The sequence below is a fragment of the Typopeltis vanoorti genome, chromosome 1, assembly GCF_054136105.1.
Source record: "Typopeltis vanoorti isolate ZY-2024b chromosome 1, IOZ_Tvanoo_1.0, whole genome shotgun sequence".
NCBI classification, from domain to species: Eukaryota; Metazoa; Arthropoda; class Arachnida; order Uropygi; family Thelyphonidae; genus Typopeltis; species Typopeltis vanoorti.
The window spans coordinates 159194116-159220305 of record NC_143549.1 but is presented as its reverse complement, the minus strand read 5'-3'; the positions used below and the strand labels follow the sequence as shown (position 1 = coordinate 159220305).

The 26190-nt window shown below is 37.3% G+C and overlaps 1 protein-coding gene across 1 annotated transcript in view; it reads left to right on the top strand.

The window, feature by feature from the left end:
• Positions 1-26190, top strand: part of LOC150110581 (uncharacterized) — an 851360-nt gene that overhangs the window by 598686 nt on the left and 226484 nt on the right. The window contains 1 exon segment of the mRNA XM_090402114.1: positions 11652-11782. Coding sequence (XP_090258240.1) covers positions 11652-11782 — 131 coding nt within the window.

The following is a 26190-nucleotide window of genomic DNA, read 5'->3' as shown; positions in this document are numbered from 1 at the left end:
CTTGTCATCGCTCCTTCCCCCCGATCCACCAAGTGAAAGATCTCCCCAATATCTACCCTGTAACTGCCTCTCAACAGTTTAAAAATCTTGATCACATCACCTCTCCTTCTTCTATTCACCAAACTCTGTATTCCACATTCCCTCAGTCGATCCTCTGACATTGTAACTGACATTGTACAGTCCTGAAACCATCTTCGTTATCTGCCTCTGTACCTTTTCCACAGTTAATTTATCCCCTTCAACTCCTGGGGACTAAATCTAAGAACAATAGTCCAAGTGTGGTCTGATCAGGGTCTTATACAATGTAATGATAACTCTTTTATCTCTGCAGGTCAGCATCCTTCTCAGTATTGTACCAATCCTCTGGGTTACCTTCACCACAATATGCTCCCTGAATTTCAGTTTTCTTTCAATCATCACCCCAGATCTCTTGTCTCCCCTACTTCCTCCAGAATAGTTCCTCCAATCGAGTATGCATCCTGCCATCGATGGATCCCAAATTTCAAGACTTTACATTTTGCGGCATTACACTGATAACCCCCATTCATTTACCCCTCTGTCTAGTTTATTCAAATCCTCTTGCAGTGCTGCCACTTCTGCGCTATTACTGATAATCCTTCCCAGCTTCACATCATCTGCAAATAACTGAATATCCCCTTGCAATCCATTGACAATGTTATTGATATAAAGGTTGAACAATACAGGTCCCAGTACTGAGCCCTGTGGAACTCCACTTGTAACCTTCTGCTTCCTTGATATTGTCCCACCATACACAACTCTCTGATACCTATCAGACAGCCAATCCTGAATCCATTTGACTAACTTGACATTTAAACCCATGTGCTGCAACTTAAATATCAGCTATCATGTAGCACCCTGTCAAATGCCTTTGCAAAATCCAAAAAAAAATGGCACTATATGCCTTTCCCCCATCAACTGCTCTTGTCACTTTATTATAAAAGACAGTCATATTACTAAAGCAAGAGCACCCCTTAACAAATCCATGTTGATTCTCGCAGATAACATTTACCCTCATCTGCCCAACACTGTATATAGTCTCCAAGTTCTTAACAACTACTGATGACACACAAACTGGCACATAATTAAGCAGCTCCAGTCTGCTACCACCCTGGTGCAGCGGCACTATCTTACCATCCTTCCATTCCTTGGGTCCCTTTCCCACAGCTAGACTTTTATTGATGAACAAGGTCAACGGGGCTGTCATATCTTTAGCACATTCTCTCAAAACCCGTGGTGAAATACCATCCAGTCCCGCAGCTTTCCTGGTATCCAGAATAATCAGTATTTGAAACACACTATCCTCTTAATGATAAACTATGATAATGTTGGATTATTCTAAGTCATTTGATAGGATTCCACACGAAAGGCTGTTGCATAATTTGGAGAATATGGGATAGGAATATAATCTCTTGACTTGGATCAGGGGTTGGTTGACAGACAGATATCAAAAAGTGGTGTACAGTGGGTGTGAATCTGCCAGATTTAAGGTAACCAGTGGTATACCTAAGGGTTCAGTCCTTGGGCCATTATTGTTCAATCTGTACATTAATGACTTCAAGCAGGGTCTATCATCAGATTTGCAATTGTTTGCTGATGATGCGAAGATAGGCAGGGCAATCAGGGATGCTACTGATATTCAGCAATTACAAAATGATTTGAATAGACTGGAAATCTGGGCAAATGAAAATGGCTGCGAGTTTAATGTTAGTAAGTGTAAAGTTATGCACTTTGGCGTGATTAGTGAGCCAGCAGCATATTATATTAGCAGGGTTATGCTACAAGAAACTGAAGCGGCAAGGGATCTTGCCTCTTTAGTTTATTGGTGGATAAGAATTTAAAGTTCAAAGGTCACATAGCAAAAGTTGCAAATACAACTCAGAGGATAATTTCTATGCTGAAGCGAACCCTGAAATGTAAGGATAAGGAAGTAATTTTGCCTCTATATAAGGCTTTGATAAGACCACACTTGGATTACGGTGTGCAGATTTGGTCTCCAGGGGGATAAAGAAGCTGTGGAAAAGATGCAAAGAAGAGTTACAAAGATTATATCTGGATTATGGGATTTAGATTATGAGGGCAGATTGCAAGTATGTGGATTATAGATTCTGGTTAACAAGAGAAAGAGGGGGTGATATGATAGAGGTCTATAAACTTTTGAATGGGTGTTATAGCATTTCAAATGATGAAATTTTTTGTTACATGGAAGGCGTGGAGAGAACACGGGGGCATCCATGGAAGTTAAGGTTGTTCTCAGTCAAGAAAGGGGTAAGAGCTAGATTTTTCTCTCAGAGAGCAGTAAATGAGTGGAATAATTTGCCCTTAGGGTTAGTGAGTGCATCCAGTGTAAATGAATTTAAGGGAAGGTATGATAGCTGGGTTCGATAATTTACAGCCTCCCTCCCAATGAGTCCTTGACTCTCTGGAGGTCTCAGATAATAATAATAATAATTATTATTATTTTTATTATTATTCAGGCATCCATGGAGTCAAAAGACTCATCGTGGGAGGTCCTTCCTAAGAAACACAAAATCTATCAAGACTCATCGAGGGGAGGTCCCCCCCCATAAGAAACACAAAGTCTATCATACCACTCCTTAAACTAATTGACCATTCTCACGCTCACCACTCCATCAGGCAATGCATTCCATGGCTCAACCACCCTCCATGCAAAGAAACCACTCCTCACCCTCTTACTCACAGTTTCCTTTCATAACTCCCAGGGATGGCCTCTTGTCGTCACTCCTTCCTACTGTTCAACCAAGAGAAAGAACTCCCCAGTGTCAACCCTGTAACTACCTCTCAACAGTTTAAAAGCTCAATCATATCACCTCTCTTTCTTCTATCCACCAAACTCTGCAGTCTGCATTCCCTCAGCCGATCCTCATAACTATCATTGAACAGTCCTGAAACCATCTTTGTTATCCACCTTTGTACCCTTTCCACAGTTGATTTATTCCCTTCAAATCCTGGGGACCAAATCTGAGAACAGTAGTCCAAGTGTGGTCTGATCAGGGTCTTATACAACTGAATGATAACTGTTTTATCTCTGCAGGTCAGCATCCTTCTCATTATTGCAGCAATCCTCTGTGATACCTTCACCACCTTTGCAATATGTCCCCTAAACTTCAGGTTTCTATCAATCATCAACCCCAGATCTCTTGTCTCCCCAACTTTCTCCAGTATAACTCCTCCCATAAAGTATGCAGCAGCCCATCGATGTTTCCCAAACCTCAAGACCTTACATTTTGCTGCATTAAATTGACACCCCCCATTCGTTTGCCCATCTATCTAGCTTATTCAAATCCTCTTGCAGGGCTGCAGCATCTGCACTATTACTAATAATCCTTCCCAGCTTCGCATCATCCGCAAACAACTGAACATCCCCTTGCAATCCACTGACAATGTCATTGACATATAGTTTAAACAATATAGGTCCTAGTACTGAGCCCTGTGTGAACCCACTTGTAACCCTCTGCTTCCTTGAAACTGCTCTACCATACACATCTCTCTGATACCTATCGGACACCCAATCCTGAATCCAGTTGACCAATCTGACATCCAGACCCATGTGCTGCAACTTGAATATCAGCTTATCATGTGGCATGTTGTCAAATGCCTTTGCTAAGTCTATGAAAATGGCAGTATATGCCTTTCTCTCATTTAATGCTGTTGTAACTTTATCATAAAAGACTAGCATATTGCTAAAACAAGAGCGCCCTTTCACAAATCCATGTTGACTCCCACAGATAACATCACCCTCATCTGCCCAGTGCTGTATACGGTCCTTCACTACTTTCTCCAAGATCTTACTAACTACTGATGACACACAAACTGGCCTATAATTAGACACTTCCAGTCTTCTACCACCCTTATACAATGGCACTATCTTACCTTCCTTCCATTCCATGGGCACCTTTCCCAGACAGACTTTCATTTTAAAGCCAGGTCAAATGCACGGTCAGTTGCTTAGCACATTTTCTCAAAACGTCTGGTGAAATACCATCCAGTCCAACAGCTTTACTAACATCCATAGTACTCTGTATGTGGAACGCACTCTCCTCCTGCACCTCTAAACTTTGAACCTACTCTATCCCTCTAGTATTCATATTGACTCTTCCAGGATGAAATACTTCAATAAAGTGTTCATTGAACAATTCCGCTATGTCCTCTGCATCAGTCACTCTATTCCCATTTTTATCCTACAATGTCATTCTTCCACAGTCATTTCTCCTCCTACTGGCCACATATCTAAAAAATTCCCTAGGATTTTCTTTGGATCTTAGGGCCAATCTCCTCTCATATTCCAGTTTCGTCTTCCTTACCATACTAGTCACTCGTCTGACCTGTGTCTTATACTCTTCATGCAACTTCTCTTCACCTCTCTCCTTATAATAAAGTTTACATTATTACTTATATCCTACGAACAATTTTTATCCAAATTTGTTCTGTTACTTGTCAGCATTCCAACGCTGTGCTGTCAAATCCAATAATTTTTTCTTCTAGGAAGTTCTGACTGAATTGATCCAACTAGATCTTGGTCTTCTTCTTCTGATTTTTTTTCCTGTCATTTTGACATCAAACCTCTGTTATGCTAAACCTTTCCTCTTCCATTCTGTTTAAGTGACCAAATCATCTTATATTAGCTCTGACACATTCTTCACACATTTTTATCATATTAAAAATGATCGTGCCATATGCCATCTGTTCGCTCTCCAATTTTTCTCAGAACTCATATTTGTGGTCTCTAGTCTTTGATCAGATGCTTTATATCTAACCCAGTTGAATACTCTCTTATGAGCCACCATAGCTCAGTCTGTATAGACCAGTGGTGTTCAACCTTTTTTACTATGCAAGCTACTTTTTTATAAAAAGTTATTCAGCGATATCTACTCTTTTATATATAAGTTATTCGGCGATCTACTCTCTTATATAGATCACGTTCCCCCAACCTGATATCTGATTACGCACAAATAAAGAACTAAAAAAAAATTCACAACTAAAAACTTTATTTGTGTATATAAAAATTTATTTATCACTTTTAATTATTTTAATACAACAAAAAAAAAAATATATTGGAATAAAATATTTATTTCTGTATTTTGGAAAACCAAGGTTAGAAAAAACAACAGATTGATTACAAACTCACAAGTTACAGGAAATGCTGGTTGAGTTAAAAAAAAAAAAAAAAAAGAAAAGTTAATGTGAAATTTGCATCGCAATATTTTCATAGTCAAGTTGATATGAAGAAGTGGCCAAATGCAGACAATCATCCAAATGATCATTTGTAATTTGGTTTCTTAATTGATTTTTTATGACGGTCATATTTGGAAAAGCGAATTCTGACAAGTATGTCGATCTAAAACAAGACAGAATTTTTTGCGCAATATCAGTTAATATTGGGAATTTTTCATGTGCATACTTCCAAATGACTTCATTGTTTATTGATTTTAAATGTAAACTATTCCGAATATTTATTATCTCAAGTTCTACTTCAGCTTGGTTTATATCAAACAGCCCACTAATTTTATTTGAAATTTCTGTGATGTTCAAGTTTTCTTGAAATGGATTATTGATAAAAGATGCAATCATTTCAGTTTTATTAAAATCTTTAAATCTTGAATTTATTTCTTCCTCAACTAATTCTATTTCGCAAATAAATTCTTTTAAATCATAGCGAAGCATTTCTTGATTTTGTTCAAAAAATTTAATAAATATGGGAAATGTCTAAATTCGCGGTCATTTATATTTCTCTTTAATAAAAGTAAGTATTGTTGGAAAGTTTTTATTGAACTTAACATATCAATTAAATTTTTATCTCTCCCTTGTAACTTTAAATTTAAATTGCTTAATTTCATACAGAAATCTGCTAAACATGATAAGTGTAACAGCCATCTTTTATCACTCAATTGTGGATAAATATCTCTTTTTTCATCAAGAAAATTTTTTATATCGTTAATTAATACAAAAAATCTTTCTAAAAATTGGCTTCTGCTGAGGCAGCGAACATTATTGTACAACATAAGTTCCCTATCATCATCTGCCTGTAATTTAAATAACCGCCGTTGCAGGGCTTTTCCTCGAACAGAATTTACAATTTAAAATGTAATATCCAAAATATCTTTTGTGTTTAATCTTTTACTACACAATACTTGTTGGTGAATAATACTGTGGTACGTTAAAAAATCTGGATATTTGTCATCGTTTTTACATAATGAAATGAAGCCTGATTTATTACCTACCATTGCAGGAGCACCATCAGTAGTAATAGACACAAGTTTAAAAAGTGGAAGTTTGTGCTGTTTCACAAATTCATCAAACGCCAAATAAATGTCTTCTCCCCCTAGTCCTTCCCAATAATGGTATAATTTTCAAAAGTTCTTCTTTATTTGAATAATCTTGAAATATCATGTGAATAAATATCATTAACTGAGCAATATCAGTGAAGTCGTTTGATTCATCAAATTGTAATGAAAACGCAACACATAGGTGAATGTATGACATTAACCCGGCCTGGAAACTTTTCTCTGGCAATTGGAACTCTTCCTTTCGGCAATTTGAAACCTTGTCTGGGGCCTATTAGTCTCTCTCTCTAGCGATGTCTCGAACCGAGAAACTCCTCTCTCAAGCAACATGGATCCAGCAGTCTCTCTGATGGCGACTCTGGACCGAGCGGACTCCTCTCTGACAGCAATTCTGGAAACAGGACTCCTTCTGCTTGCTTTAGTCCCTTTATATTAGACCTCCTCTGAGACCTCGCATGAAGTTTGGCAAACCCCCCCCCCCCCAAAGAATCGGTATGAGTCTTTCATCTTAAGTTTCAAGTTCGGCACGCCTTTTGTTTTCCTCCGCTTTCTTTTGATTGTAAGTTGCCAGCCATCGGAAAGTTGTTTGAACTCTTTCTGACTGACTTTGGCGATGTTTACACTTACAGCTTGCAAGCCTATCTCATACATACAAGTTTCAATAACAATCTTTCTAATGTCACCACATACAGCTTCGGTGACAAAAACATTGCCTTTGTTTTTAACACTCTAACATATTCTTATTAAAGCAGTATATACAGTTAGCTTCAAAAGAGTTATTTACAAAAACATCTAATACAAACTATACCGAGACAAACAAATTTTATATTTTTACAATATTCACATGGGACTTAACCTAAGTAAAAAATCGATCTAATGTGCTTTTGAATATTTAATATTTAAGCTACAATCGAGTTTTTACACTTTGCTTATAATCGTATTCACTCGGCTCACTGTTTGACTTCCACTGATCCAAATTAATTCATTTACCCGGACTTATAAGAAAATTACTAATTTGACAATTTTAACGAAAAATAAATAAACAATAGCAATACACTTAAAGTGTACTTAAAATAATACAAAATAATGATAAATAAAATATTATGTTTTCAGTTTTAATTAAATTTGTAAGGAGGAATACACAAGAGATTGACCAAAAATCGCTCCGTGCTCGACGGGTTGAACACCCCTGGTATAGACTGTATAGACCCTTTGGTCAGAAAGACTAAAGGGTCTATACAAGAATTGAACCTGGGTTCAATTCTTGCCTGTGACGTGAGGAACCTTTATCTGGTCTCTTTCAACTAAAGGTGAGTTAGCCAGTATCATATGGAGATAGAGGGGTTTTTACATCTGGAAACTTGGGGGTTTTTTTGTCCCTCAGAACAGACAAACTAGCCTCATGAACACACAGAGATTTAATATGGAATATCAAATATGGAATAATTGATTGCTCTATTATTCCATATAAATTTATTTTGACTTTCTACAATATCAACTTTGCTAATCCTGTTGTTCATATCTATATTTAATTGCTATCTTCACTAACAATGATGCCTGAATAGCTGAAACATTGTACTTGTTCTATAGGTTCGACGTTGAGAATGAACTTAAAGTTTTCTAAGTTACTACGTACTTTCTCAATTTTGGTCATTTTATTGCTGATTTTCATACAAATTTGTTACATCTGTTATTCAATTTAGTTAGAAAGAGACAAGACTCACACTGATTTGTTTAGAGGTACAACATCATCAACATAAAGCAAAGAGCTAAGTTTTATATCACATTCTAATATCAGATTAAATTCCACTTTATTTCATAATGCAATTCATATAAATAATGAATAAGAGTGGAGATGGTGTGCACCCTTGTTTTATACCTGATTTTATATCAAAACTATCTTCCTGTACATCCTTCAATCCTAACTGCTGAAGTACAACTCAAATATAGAATTAGCTTGATTATTGTCACATTTACACTATATAAACTGTAGCATTTTGAACAGCTTTCCTCTGAACACTTTGTGATATGCCTTTTCCAGGTCTACACAACTGAAATATAGATATATAGGTCCACAATTTCTCGACTGCTTGTTGTAAAGAAAAAATCTAATTCAGACTACCTGCATTTGGTCTGTACTCAACTTGTTCTTCAAGTTTTTTTCTGCAAATTTTATTCTCAAGTATGCATGCATAAATCTTAGAAATATTCCTCTATTATTATTATTATTTTTATTATTATTATTCAGGCCTCCATGGAGTCAAAAGACTCATCGTGGGAGGTCCTTCCTAAGAACATAAAGTCTGTCAAGACTCATCGAGGGGAGGTCCCCCCTAAGAAACACAAAGTCTATCATACCACTCCTTAAACTTCTTGACTGCTTTCACCACTCCATCAGGCAATGCATTCCACAGTTCAACCACCCTCCATGCAAAGAAACCACTCCTCACCCTATTGCTCACAGTTTCCTTTCATAACTTTCAGAGAGGGCCTCTTGTCATCACTCCTTCCCGCTGTTCAACCAAGAGAAAGAACTCTCCAGTGTCAACCCTGTAACCCAGCTGAAAAGTCTCAATCATATCACCAAACTCTGTAGTCCATATTCCCTCAGCCGATCCTCGTAACCAAAATTGTACAGTCCTGAAACCATCTTTGTCATCCGTCTTTGTACCCTTTTCACAGTTAATTTATCCCCTTCAAATTCTGGGGACCAAATCTGAGAACAATAGTCTAAGTGTGGTCTGATCAGAGACTTATACAACGGAATTATAACCCTTTTATCTCTGCAGGTCAGTGTCCTTCTCATAATTGCAGCAATCCTCTGTGTTTCCTTTACCGCCTTTGCAACATGTCCCCTAAATTTCAGGTTTCTATCAATCATCAACCCCAGATCTCTTGTCTCCCCTACTTCCTCCAGTATAACTCCTCCCATAGAGTATGCATTGTCCCATCAATGTTTCCCAGACCTCAAGACCTTACATTTTGCTGCATTAAACCGAAACCCCCATTCATTTGCCCATCTATCTAGCTTATTCAAATCCTCTTGCAGGACTACCACATCTGCACTATTACTAATAATCCTTCCCAGTTTCGCATCATCTGCAAACAACTGAATATCTCCTTGTAATCCACTGGCAATGTCATTGATATAAAGGTTAAACAATATAGGTCCTAGTACTGAGCCCTGTGGGAACCCACTTGTAACCCTCTGCCTCCTTGAAACTGCTCCACCATACACAACTCTCTGATACCTATCGGACAGCCAATCCTGAATCCAGTTGACCAATCTGACATCCAGACCCATGTGCTGCAACTTAAATATCAACTTTCATGTGGCACCATGTCAAATGCCTTTGCTAAGTCTAAGAAAATTGCAGTATATGCCTTTCCCTCATTTAATGCTGTTGTAACTTTATTATAAAAGGCTAGCATATTGCTAAAACAAGAGCGCCCTTTCACAAATCCATGTTGACTCTCACAGATAACATTACCCTCATCAGCCCAATGCTGTATACGCTCCCTCACTACTTTCTTAACAACTACTGATGACACACAAATTGGCCTATAATTGACACTTCCAGTCTGCTACAGCCCTTATGCAATGGCACTATCTTACCTTCCTTCCATTCCATGGCACCTTTCCCGCAGCCAGACTTTCATTGAAAAGCTAGGCCAAGGGCACTGTCAGTTCCCTAGTGCATTCTCTCAAAACTCGTGGTGAAATACAATCCAGTCCCAAAGCTTTACTGATATCCAGAGTACTCAGTATCTGAAACACACTCTCCTCCTGTACCTCTAAACCTCGAACTTGCCCTATTCGTCTAGCATTAAAACTGACTCTAGGATGAAATACTCCAATTAAGTGTTCATTGAACAATTCCACTATGTTCTCTGCATCAGTCACTCTATTCCCATTTTTATCCCACAATATCATTCTTTCACAGTCATTTCTTCACTTACTGGCCACATAGCTAAAAAATTCCCTGGGATTTTCTTTGGATCTTAGGGCCAATCTCCTCTCATATTCCAGTTTTGCTTTCCTTACCACACTAGTCACTCTTCTGGCCTGTGTCTTATATTCTTCATTCATCTTCTCTTCACCTGTCTCCTTATATCTCTTCCATAGCCTCTTTTTCGCATGCAATTCCTGTTTAATATTGTTTGTCATCCACTTTACTCCAAATTGTGTCCTCTTCTTCACTCGTGGTATACAACTTACCGTTGCTGCTAACAAATATTCTTTCACAGTTTCCCATGCACTAATGATATCCTGACCTTCCAATTCCTCCCTCCATGAAACTTCCCGAAGTTGATGTCTAAGACTATTATAATCACCTGCTTTATAATTCCACATAAGTTCCCATCTCTTTGATACTCCTGCATGTCTATTCATTTTCCAAGTCAAAACCATATGGTCACTCTATCCAACTGGTGGGAGAGATGTCATCTCAGTTATTATCAACTCTTCTGATGCTATATCCAAATCCAAAACTCTTGAACCTCTTGTTCCCTCTGTTACATGTTGCCTAAGACATTTGTCCCTCAAGAATTCTAGAAATTCCATTCCCCTATTGCTACATGCATCTTCCTATCTCTAATTTATACTACTTTAGTTAAAATCTCCCATAACAATAATTCTTCTTGCACTTGCCAAACTTAACTGTCTAAACATCTCCTTGTCCCCATCCTCTGTGCTCCTGGGTCTGTAGCAACACTCCACTAAATATCCTATCTTGCCCACCTCTACCTCACACCATATGCTCTCAAAATCATTTGTCTCAGTGCCTTCCAAAGCCTCCACTCTTAGAGTGCATAGGTCATCACTTATCATAAACAGTATCCCACTACCACGCTTTACCCTCCTATCCTGCCAAAAAATGCTGTACCCAGCAACTTCTGTTCCTGTTATTATATCCTATTCTGTCAATCACGTCTCAGTGATCCCAGTAATTTTTGGCCAGGATGCTATCTGCGCCACCAATTCCTCTCTCTTAAATTATTCATACATTCTGTTTTATTCCCCTTTTTATAGTAGATATTTCTCTACTTTTTCCTCCCCCTCCCGCAAGAAACTATTAGTTCTTAATAATAAAAAATGTAGTTGCAGTTCTGATTGATTTTATTAAAATATATGAGTAGTTTCCTATAATCTAAATAAATTCTCAATTTTTCTTTAATTTGGGTGTGTAATATTATGGTTATGATATGCATTTATTGGTTATTTTATCTATGTATTGCTTATTTACTAGTTATTTATGGTAAATGTTAATCATATTTAATTTAGAATCACTTAGAATTCTGTATTGTTAGTGTTCTTCTTAACTCTAGCTCCACTCATTGTGAGGCACAGTTGATGCGCACTTACCCAGCAGGAATGAGGATTGATTCTTCTAATTTTAATCCAGTAATTTTCTGGGCCTTTGGTATGCATATGGTAGCACTCAATTATCAAACAGAAGGTATGATTCATTTTGACTAACAATATTTCGACTAGTAGAAGCTATTAGGCAGTTTCTTCTTATTCTATACAAAATATTATTTATTATATACCCTTCCTATGAATAGTAATTTAAGAAAATAAACATACTTTTGGATGGATAATTTTATTTAAAAAACTACTCTTCACATGCTATTCAATTTTGGTAAGTTACCCTAAGATTAGTACAGTGCTGCAAAGGGACATACCTTGGACAGAGGAGATGCATATACAGTAGTGTACTTTGAGTTTGCAAAGGCTTTTGATAGGCTCCCACACGACACACTATTAAATAAAATGAAACAGATGGGATTAAATAACAGAATTCTGTGTTGGATCAGTGACTGGCTTTCAGATTGGTATCAGAAAGTTGTATATGGGGGGATGCAGTATCCTGAAAGAGGAAAGTCAATACTGATATGCCTGAAGGTCAATTTTGGTACCATTATTGTTTAGTTTGCATGTTAATGATATTGCGATGGATTGAACTAGTGATATGCAGCTGTTTGCAGATAATGCAAAACTGAGGAGAGCAATTCAGAGTCAAGTGGATGTCTTGGCCTCACAAGCAGACTTGAATAGATTGAATGAATAGACAGTAACTGGAAACTATCAGTTCAATGTTGAAAAGTGTAATGTTTTGAGATTTGGTGGGTGATGGTGGACAGGGACCTGAAATTCACAGATCACATTTGCACAAATGTGAAGCCGTTACATTCAGTAATGGCAATGATGCAGAGGAGCCTGACATGCAGAAATAGAGAGGTTATGATGTCATTGTATAAGGCCTTGATCAGGCCTCATATGGATTATTGTGGACAGATTTGGTCACAGGTTTTTATTGTGACAAGGGTATGCTGGATGGGTCCAGAGAAGATTCACAAAGGTGGTCAGTGGTCTTTGGAAATGTGAAGTATGAGGACAGATTGAGAGAATGTAAGTTGCAGAGCCTCGTGAATAGGAGGAAGAGGTGGGATATGATTGAGACATATAATCTAGTCAGGGGTTGTTATCAGGTCGACATGGAAGAGATTTTTCATGGAATGGGAGAGGGAGGTAGAACAAGAAGCCATCGCTGGAAACTGTATAAGGAGGGTGTGAGCAGAGGAGTGATGAGAAGGTTTTTTGCATGGAGAGTGATTGGTGAGTAGAATGCTTTGCCTGAGTGTGTTGTGATTATAGACACAGTGAATCTGTTAAAAGCATGGTTGGATGAACATTGTATGCAATAATGTGTACCTCCCACGATGAGTCTCTGACTCCATGGAGGTCAGAGTTAATAATAATAATGGTAATAGTAATAATAGTCTAGCAAAATATCACACTTTCTTTCATCTACAATTCTCTCTCTCTCTCTGCAAACACATCCTTCACATTGTATCATGTATATATGTTCCCTCATGACATCAAACCATTTTCAAAAAATCCATGTTGTTAATGGCATTTGATTTTCATGCCATTCATCTAATCTTGCTACTCGCACCTCATCTAGACCTCTGCAAACTTCCCTTGTGTGTTGTTCAAGGCAAGATTCAAAATTTCAATAAATTCTATAGATAAAGTCAGTAGCAAATCCATAACACCAATAATCACACAAACACAACACACTAAGTTATCAAAAATCAACAATAGTATACTAAAACGCAAGCAATATCACCAATTATTACACAAAATAGCAAATCTTTTCCAGAGCTCTTTACTAACATGAAGCATGTCTTGACCCACTTTAGGTATAAGTTAAGGTGTCATGAGAGGTAGTGGGACAAGGATAATCTCATTGGGAGCATAAAAATCAAATGTCTTGTGGAATGAAAGTTGAGAAATTGTGAGAGTGGTAATCAGTTCTATTTATACCAATGCTTGGAAAATTAGGAAAAAGAGGGCAGACTGATAATATTGATTAGATTATTTGGCCAACAAATCAATGATGTTAACAAGGCAGGGTTGAATGAAGATGACATTTTGAATAGAATGTTGGATATAGTGTTGGTTTTTGAAAATACAGAAAAAATAAAAGATGGGATGGTTTATAATTCTGTCATTCTGATGTTCTTCACTCCATTTCACTGCAGATCTGTTGTACTGATAATTGGTGAATATTTTTTGTAGAATAGATAAGGGAAGCTAGTTTTGATATTAGTTTATAGGCAGTCTAATGATTTAATGGCTCTCTATAAGTTTTTCTGCTATTAGGTGCTGGGTTTGACATTTTTTTTTTTTTTAGAATTTGTAATCATGACTGTTGAAATTACTATTATTATTATTATTATTATTACATAACACCTCTAGGGAGTCCAAAGACTCATCGATGGAGAGCACCTACTCTGCAACTCTCTATTTCCACCAAACGCAATTACCTTCATCATCTACACCAACAAAATCTACTGCTGGCCACCACCACTAGTATTTTCACAGACAATCACAAACATCCATGCCCAATGCGGGATTCGAACCCACAGCCTTTTGGTTGGAGAGCGGATATGCTAACCACTCAGCCAACTAGGCTGGCCGAGTGGTTAGATTACTAAAGATATATATTATAATTATTTTGGATTATGTTGTCATTTAAGCAACTAGCTCTAGATCTGTATCCAAATGTTTTTATTATACCATATACATGTGCTGGGTGGTGAGAATTAATGTTTAGATAACTGTATGTGTTAGTTTTCAGTAGATATTCTCTCTCTTATATATCTACAGAAACTCTATAAAATTGGCCTATCTAAAAAGAGAAAACAATTGTTGTTTTCAATTTCTAAAGTAAATTTTATTCTGGGGTTTTGGTTATTTAAGTGCACTAAAAGCATATCTAATGTGCAGGGCTGGATTAACCATTAAATAAAATAAGTGCTTAGGGCATCATGGAAAGGGAGGGTTAGTTTTTCATTGTTTTTATTTTTTCTTACAGTTACCTACTTTGTTTCACTAAATAATGATGTGTAAAAGGCCTAATAAAACTCTAACCATGTACATGATGGTTCTTTACATTGTATTATCACTCATGACGCTTTCTGGCACTACCATTGCAACAAATGGGGTAATTTTTTATAATTAATGTAACCATTTTATTTTTTATTTTCCTGTTTTAGGTCTTGTTTTAATAAATTATGTCTTCTAAAAGGCTCAAGAAGCAAATATAAAACAAATCACGTGGTTGTCTCAGAAACGTGTCTCCGGTAAAAGGCCTAGCTGTCGCATAAGTGTGACTCCGGTAAAATAAGAGTTAATTATGTTGAAAGTTTATTTTTCACTTGGTTAGGGTATAATAGAGTAAAGTAAACTGGGGTAAGGTGGTACAACACCTTACCCCAGTCCTGAAGATACTTTCAGGTGCAAACTTTGTTTGCTCACACTTGGATAAAGGATTAAACTAAATTTATTATACTCTAACCAAGTGAAAAATAAACTTTCAACATCTTTCTTGAAATCCAGAGTAATTTATTAAAAAAGGGTGGCACACCATTTGGCAACTCCTATAGGTAGAGATGACCTGCTAATGCTTCTGCCTGGTATCTCCACTTGGGCCTGGCTCCCACTGAAGAGACCTCAATAAAGGTTGAAACTAGTCTGGGTTGTGGCCCTTCCCTTAATGCATAACATTAGACATATCCGCAAGGAGATGTGTTTTGCATTATGGGAGATACTGAGATAGGAGTGCTGTTGTCTTGCTCCACCTTTGCAAGGAGTGCCCTGGTGTTGTACCACCTTACCCCAGTCCTGAAGATACTTTCAGGTGCAAACTTTATTTGCTCACACTTGGATAAAGGATTAAACTAAATTTATTAAGAGTTAATTAAAGCATAAAAGCACAAGATTCAGCTGTAAGTTAAATTTTATTTAACTTACAGTTTAATTACGAAAGTTTAATTACGAAAATTAAATTGTTCGTATGATTTTGCCTGTGATATGTGTAACTGTGTTGATTGTCACCTAATATTCAACAAAATAATCTTTTTATTTCTGTATTTAACAGATCCCAAGAACCAAGATGAAACGTGTTCAGTTAAGTGATGCAAAAAAGTGAAAACTATCAAAAAAGAAACAAGAGGAGACTTTGGAATTAGATTCCAAGACTGCAAAGTTAACTGATTTCTTCACACAAGTTCCACAACATTATATACCAATTCCTGATCAGAGCCAATCTCTGTCATCAGAAGTGGACAAAAATACCACTTTGATCACTTCATAATCAAAATATGATGATGTTGGAATCATCATGGTGTCACAAGCAGGTTTATCTAGCACATGTCTCGCTATTGACCTTACTTTGTTTGTAAATTCTCTTTATATCTCTACTGCAAATGTTGATGTAAGTTGCTTTACAAAACATTCTGAGGTTGAAATAATTGCTGAAAATGAAAATTTAGTGGGCCATGGTGATGGTGGCAAAATGATTCAGTCTACAAAAGATGAAGTGAATATTGAAAAACCTCCAGGTTTGTGGCTTGATTTCTCTGCTGATGATGTCGCTTATTGGACTGCTTGTGAACCCAGTGACTGTCAACACCAAAATGGACCATTTGACAAGTATTACCGACATTTCAGTAGTGGCAAACCAGTAGGATACTGTGCCAGAAACGTTTTGTTGAGACAAAAGCCAGTGGTGAGTAATACAAGAAAGAGTGGTTATTGTATTCACCATCAACAGGATGAGTTTATTGTTTTGTTTGTAAAACGTTTTTCTCCTAAAAATTTCACACATTTTGTTACAAGAGAAGGGTTCAGTGATGGGCGAAATACTATTGTAATTGATCAACATGAAAAAAGCACTACTCACTGAGACTCTATGCTAACATATTTAACTCGTAGACAAGGTGTGGGGTTGGGACAACAGTTGGAAAAACAAATTCAGGAAGAATGTGATTACTGGGAACATGTCCTGAGGTGTGTCATAGCTGTTATTCGTATGTTAGCTGAACGTGGCTGACTGTTTGAGGAACAGAAGAAAGATTTAAATCATTGCAAAATGGGAATTTTTTAGAGCTGCTTGAGTCCATAAGTCAGTTTGATCCATTTTTAGCAGGTCACATTGTGAAATATTTAGATAATTGGAAATCCTTTTTATCTGTCCAAAGCCACCTGTGAGGAACTCACTCAACTGATGGCTCAAAGGGTCCACGTGCTTATTGTTGATGAAGTAAAATCTTATGGAATGACTTTTAATGGTATTATATTGATCAAGTGCATATAATAAACAACTATGTTATACCAACTAGTTTCACCAACTAAGGCTGTTGGCATCTTCAGGGTACATAACTGATGTAAGGCACTAAAAAGTAAAAAACTGTTACAAACTATAATCAACCGATTCCAATTATATTAAACAAAGAACAGAGCACATACAATACATGCATAGAGCATGCATGATCTCACTTGTTGTTATTTAGGAACGTTCTATAGTTGGCACTGTAATTCAGTTCTGGCGAGTTCAGAGATCTAATAAGGGTCTTCCAAATCACGGGTAAGATTAGTCCCTGGTTCCTGTTAAGGTTTTGTATACAGTGGGCAACAGCTGTGGCCTCTTTAAAAATTCGGGAGCGGAAGTCCTCTTCTATGTAAGGAATTGTGCTTCTATCCCACTCTATGGTATGGTTCGTTCTTGAGAAATGAAAAGCTAACCCTGATTTTTCTTCTCTGTTATTATTGACGTCACCTGTATTCTTTTTGCCTAATTTCAAGGCTCCTTGAAGTTTGGCCAATGTAATTCAAGCCGCACGAGCAGGGTATGATATAAACTCCAGCATATTTGGAGAAAGGATAGCTATCTTTTGGAGTAGGTTTAAAGGCCACTCTTATTTTATGTGGTCTACGGAGTCTTACAGTCTTATTGGAAACTGTCCCTAAGTATGGAATGACGATTGTAGAAATATAATGTATATCATCTCGTTGTCTTTGTCGGGGTTCAGAGAAAAGTATCTTGTGGACGAGTCTTCGAGGAAATCCATTCATGGTAAGATCGGTAGATATCAGGGATAGTTCTTCCTGGAGGTCTTGTTGATCTGTTGTAAGGAGAGAGGCATGATTCTTCAGCATGTGTACAATACTAAGTTTCTGAGAAATGTGGTGGGAGGAAGTGAAATGTAAATAACATTCTGTATTGGTAGGTTTGCGGTAAACTGAGAGATTGATACCACCATTCGGAAGCTTCTTAATTAAAGTGTCCAGAAATGATAATTGGTTATCTTTTTCAAGTTCTAGAGTGAATTTGATTGTGTGGTGTAGAGAGTTGATCTTGTTAAGAAAGTCGAACAGGTCCCTTTTGTCTGGTTCCAAACAATGAAGATATCGTCCACGTATCTCCACCATACTTTTGGTTTAGGGTCTGTTTGAGATAAGATTTTACTTTCAAAATCCTCCATAAAGAGATCAGCACAAGATGGAGAGAGGGGGCTACCCATTGCAAGGCGAGTCAATTGCTGATATATGGTTTTATTCCATAAGAAAAAGTTTGATGTTAAACAATAACGGAAGAGAAGTAATGTCTTGTGGGAGCAAACTTCCTAAAATGTTGATGATTTCCTCCACAGGGATGTTAGTGAAGAGATGTAACATCCAGGCTGGCAAGTAGATCCGTATTGGAGATAGAGATGTTGTTCAGTTTCTCAACAAAATGTTGCAAATTTTGTATATAAGTATCCAAATTATGGATGTGTGGTTTGAGGAGGCCTGCCAGGTGTTTAGATAACAGATAAGTTGGCGAATTGATTCCATCTACAATCGGGTATAGTAGTATTCCATTTTTGTGTAGAGTACCATATAGTCTTGGTGTTAGTGGATGCATGGATTTCAATCTTTGTTTTAAGTCTATAGACCAGTTCACCATGTGACGTATTAAATTGTTGGTGTCATTGTGATTCTTTAGTGTCGGATCTGTGACTAGGACACGGTAGGTTGATGTATCCGACAGTAAGCTGTTAATCTTATCTTCGTAATCACTGGTGTTTAAAATCACTGTAGAATTTCCCTAATCTGCCTTCAATATGATAATGTCTTTCTTTTTCTTCAAACTATACAATGTTCTTTTTTCCAGAGTAGTGATGTTTTTGTTAGGAGTTCTGGAAGATGAGAGGATGATACTACTTTTAAATTTAATGTCATTTGCTATGGGTTCCGGTAACGATGAGACTGCCTTTTCTATATTACAAATGATATCCACTTTAGGAACGTGATCAGGTGTTATCGCAAAATTGAAACCTTTTTTAAGTATATTGATCTCTGGTTTTGTTAATACGTCATCTGATAAATTAAAAATAACTTTGCTGTCTGGTAGAGAAGGTTTTGACTTAAAACATTTTGTATAAAGATTGTTAAATTTTTTTATTTGGTTTCGTTTGCTTGTTGTAAAAGCTTTATCATAACTAGTAGTGACCATTCTGTCCAAATGCGACCATATATCTTGGTCTAAAGTACTAGAGATATCGTCATAAATCTGATAACATTCTAAATCTATTTGGCTTAAAAGAAATCTGGTATGCTGTATCCATTCACGTAGAAGTGCCAAAGATGTTTTAAAATAAATATGTTTTGCTCGTCTTGAATGGAATTGTTTTTTTAAAAATAGAAACTTTGGAATAATCTTGTTGTCTCGATCAGGTGAAACTAGTTGGCATAACATAGTTATTTATTATATGCACTTGATCAATATAATCCCATTAAAAGTCATTCCAGAGCTTTTTGGTCAAGAAAATTAAACGTTGGTCAAGTAAATTAGAATCCATGGGGAACCAAAAGATGCTGAAGAACTGTGCCTCTCTCCTTACAACAGATCAACAAGACCTCCAGGAAGAACTATCCCTGATATCTACCAGCCTTACCATGAATGGATTTCCTCAAAGACTCGTCCACAAGATACTTTTCTCTGAACCCCGACAAAGACAACGAGATGATATACATTATATTCTACCATCGTCATTCCATACTTAGGGACAGTTTTCAATAAGATTGCAAGACTCCTTAGACCACATAAAATAAGAGTGGCCTTTAAACCTACAGAAAAGATTAGACAATTCTTAAGATCTCCAAAAGATAGCCATCCTTTCTCCAAATATGCTGGAGTTTATAACATACCCTGCTCGTGCAGCTTGAATTACATCGGCCAAACTTCAAGGAGCCTTGAAATTAAGCAAAAAGAACACATAGGTGACATCAATAATAACAGAGAAATAAAATCAGGGTTAGCTTTTCATTTCTCAAGAACGAACCATACCATAGAGTGGGATAGAAGCACAATTCCTTACATGGAGGAGGACTTCCGCTCCCAAATTTTTAAAGAGGCCACAGCTTTTTGCCCGCTGTATACAAAACCTTAACAGGAACCAGGGACTAATCTTACCCGTGATTTGGAAGACCCTTATTAGATCTCTGAACTCACCAGAACTGAATTACAGTGCCAACTATAGAACGTTCCTAAATAACAACAAGTGAGATCATGCACGCTCTATGCATGTATTGTATGCGCTCTGTTCTTTGTTTAATATATTTGGAATCAGTTGATTATAGTTTGTAACAGTTTTTTACTTTTTAGTGCCTTACATCAGTTATGTACCCTGAAGATGCCAACAGCCTTAGTTGGTGAAACTAGTTGGTATAACATAGTTGTTTATTATATGCACTTGATCAATATAATCCCATTAAAAGTCATTCCAGAGCTTTTTGGTCAAGAAAATTAAACGTTTTTTAACGTAAAATCTTCTGGTTATTTTAGTTTGTCAGTTGATTCAACACCAGATCTGTCACATATCGACCAGTTAAATGTTGTACTTAGGTACTTAAAAGATGGACAGCCTATTGAACGCTTTTTAACCTTTCTGGAAATGAAAAGCCATACCGGTCAGGAAATGGCAAATCAAGTGTTGCAGTACTTACGTAAAGTTTGTCAGCTAAACTTTTAAAAATGTAGGGGTCAGTCTTATGACAACGCTGCTAGCATGTCTGGGCGTTATAAGGGGATGCAGCAAAATATTTTAGAAACAAACAAACAAACAGCTCATTCACTAAATTCAGTAGGCCGAAGTGCTGTTGACTGCTGTCAAGAGGTGGTTAATTTCTTCTCTACAGTGCGGTTGCTCTATACCTTTTTTTCAGCCTCAACCAGCCAGTGGACAATTCTTAAAGGTTGTATTGGAAATGAAAATGTCTGAAAATCCCTCTCTGATACCAGATGGGAGACACATGCTATGGCAACAGCAGCAATTTTTAAATCTTTCCTTCAAATTTTAGAAGCGTTAGACTGTATAGCCGAAGACCAGACACAAAAGGGAGACACTAGAAGAGAAGCAGATAATATTGCAAATAAGATGCAAGAGCTAGAATTCGGTTTTATGTTGAATTTTTGGGATGAGATTTTGCAAAATTTTCATAGAGTAAGCCAAGTTCTACAGAATGTCAACTTAAAAACATGTGCAAATCTGTATGAATCATTAGCTGACTAATTGTGCACTTCACGAAATGAATTTGAAAGATATGAAGCAGCTACAAAGGAAGTGCTACCAGATGTTGATTACAAGGCAGCTCAAACTCGCAAATGTATCAGAAAGAAGGTACCCAATGATGGAGATGCTCCAGAAGTATATCTGAATGACAGAGATAAATTTCGTATCACCACCTTTTACACAGTTGTTGACAAACTTGAAACTGAGATGAGAAGAAGAGGAGAGATATACAAAGAAATATCAGAGAGATTTTCTTTTCTAAGTGATGTGCCACATAATGCTACTTCAGTGACTTCATCATCTACTGAAATTGAAAGGTATTCTCAGTGTTATCAAAAGCTGATTGATGCTTACCCAGAGGACTTGAACACTAATTTCTCAGCTGAGCTTCAGCAGTTTCACTCATATGTGTGCCATAAGTTCAGTGCAACAAAAAATGTAAAAACAAGATTCAGTCATGCTGAACTTTGTAAAATAATTGTAAAAGACAATATTGAGTGTGCCTTTCCAAATGTAGGCATTGCCTTTCGTATATTTTTAACATTAATGGTCACAAATTGCTCAGCTGAGCATTCATTTTCTCAGTTGAAGTATATTAAAAATTCCATCAGAACAACTATGCAACGAGGCAGGTTGAATGCCTTATCTTTACTAAGTATAGAAGCAGATGTGTTACGCAAGATTAATTTTGGGGATCTGATCAAAGCTTTGCAGTTAAACAAAGTAGGAGAAAACTTTTCAAATTTAAATAAAGTTGAAGTATACAAAAATAAATATTATTTTCCATCTTACTATAAGTTTTGTTTCATTTTGAAAAATAAAAATTTATTTTATGGTTTATTATTGTTTATATTTTGAATTACATGTATATGGGACACCAAAATCTTTTAAGTGCTTAGGGCTTCTATGGGTCTTAATCCAGCCCTGCTAATGTGTCAGCGCAGCCAAATAGCAAACAAATGATCGGTGTAGTACAATGAGAGGGAACGGTTTAAAGAGAAGCTTAGTGATTAATCTTCAAGCATCCATGAGAAAAATTGCGCAAGTGATAGTGAGAGAGGAAAGCCCATTGTTGCATGAAGAAGCTATTCAAGAAACTCATTTTCATTACTCACACATGTTTCCTTCCACAGTTAAGAATCGTCCATTATTATCATCTGCATGACATTTACCAGGCTGATCTGCTGGAATATTTCAAAATTATTCTCCTTCCTATTAACAACACTCTAACTTATATCTAATATGCCTGCTTGCCTTAACCTCACTCTCAAGCTGCTTTCCTTGACCATCTGGCAGGGGCACACTTATTCTGAAAATCATCCTGTACTCGTTTTATTATTATTATTATTATTATTATTATTATTATTATTCAGGCCTCCAAGGAGTCAAAAGACTCATCGAGGGAGGTCCTTCCTAAGACATAAAGTCTGTCAAGACTCATCGAGGGGAGGTCCCCCCCCCTGAGAAACACAAAGTCTATCATACCACTCTTTAAACTCACTGACCGTTCTCGCTCCCACCACTCCATCAGGCAATGCATTCCACGGCTCAACCACCCTCCACACAAAGAAACCACTCCTTACCCTCTTGCTCACAGTTTCCTTTCGTAACTTCCAGGGATGGCCTCTTGTCATCACTCCTTCCCGCTGATCAACCAAGCGAAAGAACTCCCCAGTGTCAACCCTGTAACCACCTCTCAACAGTTTAAAAGTCTCAATCATATCACCTCTCCTTATTCTATCCACCAAACTCTGCAGTCCACATTCTCTCAGCCGATCCTAATAACTATCCTTGTACAGTCCTGAAACCATCTTTGTCATCCGTCTTTGTATCCTTTCCACAGTTAATTTATCCCCTTCAAATCCTGGGGACCAAATCTGAGAACAATAATCCAAGTGTGGTCTGATCAGAGACTTATACAACGGAATGATAACCCTCTTATCTCTGCAGGTCAGTGTCCTTCTCATAATAGCAGCAATCCTCTGTGTTACCTTCACCACCTTTGCAATATGTCCCCTAAACTTCAGGTTTCTATTAATCATCAACCCCAGATCTCTTGTCTCCCCTACTTCCTCCAGTATAACTCCTCCCATAGAGTATGCAGCATCCCATCGATGTTTCCCAAAACTCAAGACCTTACATTTTGCTGCATTAAACTGAGACCCCCATTCATTTGCCCATCTATCTAGCTTACTTAAATCCTCTTGCAGGGCTACCACATCTGCACTATTACTAATAATCCTTCCCAGCTTCGCATCATCCGCAAACAACTGAATATCCCCCTGCAATCCACTGGCTATGTCATTGATATAAAGGTTAAACAATATAGGTCCTAGTACTGAGCCCTGTGGGACCCCACTTGTAACCCTCTGCCTCCTGGAAACTGCTCCACCATACACAACTCTCTGATACCTATCAGAGAGCCAATCCTGAATCCAGTTGACCAATCTGACATCCAGACCCATGTGCTGCAACTTAAATATCAGCTTATCATGTGGCACCCTGTCAAATGCCTTCGCCAAGTCTAAGAAAATTGCAGTATATGCCTTTCCCTCATCTAATGTTCTTGTAACTTTATTATAAAAGGTTAGCATATTGCTAAAACAAGAGCGTCCTTTCACAAATCCATGTTGATTCTCACAGATAACATTACCCTCATCTGCCCAATGCTGTATACGGTCCCTCACTACTTTCTCCAAGATCTTAACAACTGCTGATGACACACAGACTGGCCTATAATTAGACACTTCCAGTCTGTTACCACCCTTATGCAATGGCACTATCTTACCTTCCTTCCATTCCCTGGGCACCTTTGCCAAAGCCAGACTTTCATTGAAAAGCCACGTTAAAGGTACTGTCAGTTCCCTAGCACATTCTCTCAAAACTCGTGGTGAAATACCATCCAGTCCCACAGCTTTACTGACATCCAGAGTACTCAGTATCTGAAACACACTCTCCTCCTGTACCTCCAGACCTCGAACCAGTCCTATCCCTCTAGCATTAAAACTGACTCCTCTAGGATGAAATACTCCAATAAATTGTTCATTGAACAATTCCACTATGTCCTCTGCATCAGTCACTCTATTCCCATTTTTATCCCACAATATCATTCTTCCACAGTCATTTCTCCTCCTACTGGCCACATAGCTAAAAAATTCCCTAGGATTTTCTTTGGATCTTATGGCCAATCTTCTCTCATATTCCAGTTTCGCTTTCCTTACCACACTAGTCACTCTTCTGTCCTGTGTCTTATATTCCTCATGCATCTCTTCACCTGTCTCCTTATATCTCTTCCATAGCCTCTTTTTCGCATGCAATTCCTGTTTAATATTGTTTGTCATCCACTTTACTCCAAATTGTGTCCTCTTCTTCACTCGTGGTATACAACTTACCATTGCTGATAACAAATATTCTTTCACAATTTCCCACGCACTGGTGATATCCCGGCCTTCCAATTCCTCCCTCCATGAAACTTCCCGAAGTTGACGTCTAAGACTATTATAATCACCTGCCTTATAATTCCACATAAGTTCCCGTCTCTTTGATACTCCTGCGTGTCTATTCATTTTCCAAGTCAACACCATATGGTCACTCTCTCCAACTGGTGGGAGAGATGTCATCTCAGTTATTATCAACTCTTCTGATGCTATAACCAAATCCAAAACTTTTGAACCTCTTGTTCCCTCTGTTACATGTTGCCTAAGACATTTGTCCCTCAAGAATTCTAGAAATTCCATTCCCCTATTGCTACATGCATCTTCCTCTCTCCAATTTATACTACTGAAGTTAAAATCTCCCATAACAGCCAAACACACTCAGCCAAAGTTTCTCAGCCAAACACACTGTTTCTCCAAAGTAAAAGAGATGATAATCATAAGGAACTTTGTAAGCATTTATCCTGGGTTGAAGGTAATATTTCTTGAAGATCTTCAAGATTGGTTAAGCTAATTTTAAAGAGTCAGCCTTAGCTAATTTTTACCTTGAGCATCTAAGTGCCACTTTATTCTCCTTCATGCCACCTCAACCAACATTTTAAATATGTTATGTGCTATGTAAATGATGTTTTCAACATATGGCCTCACTTTGAAGATGTTCTACCTTAACTAAAATCAGCAGCCTATACCCCATATAAACTTTACCACAGAGATAAAAAAAGGAAAATTAGTGTCCTTGGACATCCTCCTCTCCTACTTTCCTTCTAATGTACTGACTTATCATATAGCAGTTATATAATGCAAGATTCAGCACATCATCAAAACTTTGCTGAATACAGCTCAGGTTGTTTGCTCTGACTCCATGACCTCAAATTAGAACATCCAATGAATTATGCAACAAAATGGCTTCTTCCAACAGATCAGTGCATCTTTGCTTCTCTGAAACTGTATGAAAAGCTCCAATTCCTTATTTTGCTGAAATCTCTGAACCAGCTTCAAAGATCCTTGAGATATATAATTTAGTGCCCATGTTTTTTCTTGTCAGTGAACTCTTGTTATTTTCTACCAAGGATAAACAATCTTCTCTGTCACCTTCAGGTATTTACTGTGTTCCTTGCAATTGCTGTCTCTTTTTCTTTGGAGAAAAAGGATGTTCTCTTGAGAAAAGAGTACAAGAACACCATTCTTATATCATCCATGAAATTTAATCTAGCACAGTATGGAGTTGACACCAACCACAGAATCTTTTTTGGACTAAAATGTCTAGTACACTATGACCATTTCAGATTAGAGCTTTTGATCAAAGAACATGTTGAAGTGCTACTACAACACTGCTGCAACTTAAATGACAATGACTGTCTTTCTTTCTTTACCTAAGACCCTAAAATTTGGGAGAGTCTAATCCTTATAATTTGCAAGCGGTATTTTTTTTTTAAATCACATTTAGTAATCTGCTGTACTGTATTATACAGGCATGTGGATTGTATCTATTGAAGTTTGCTGTTTGATTTTTTTTGAACTATCTA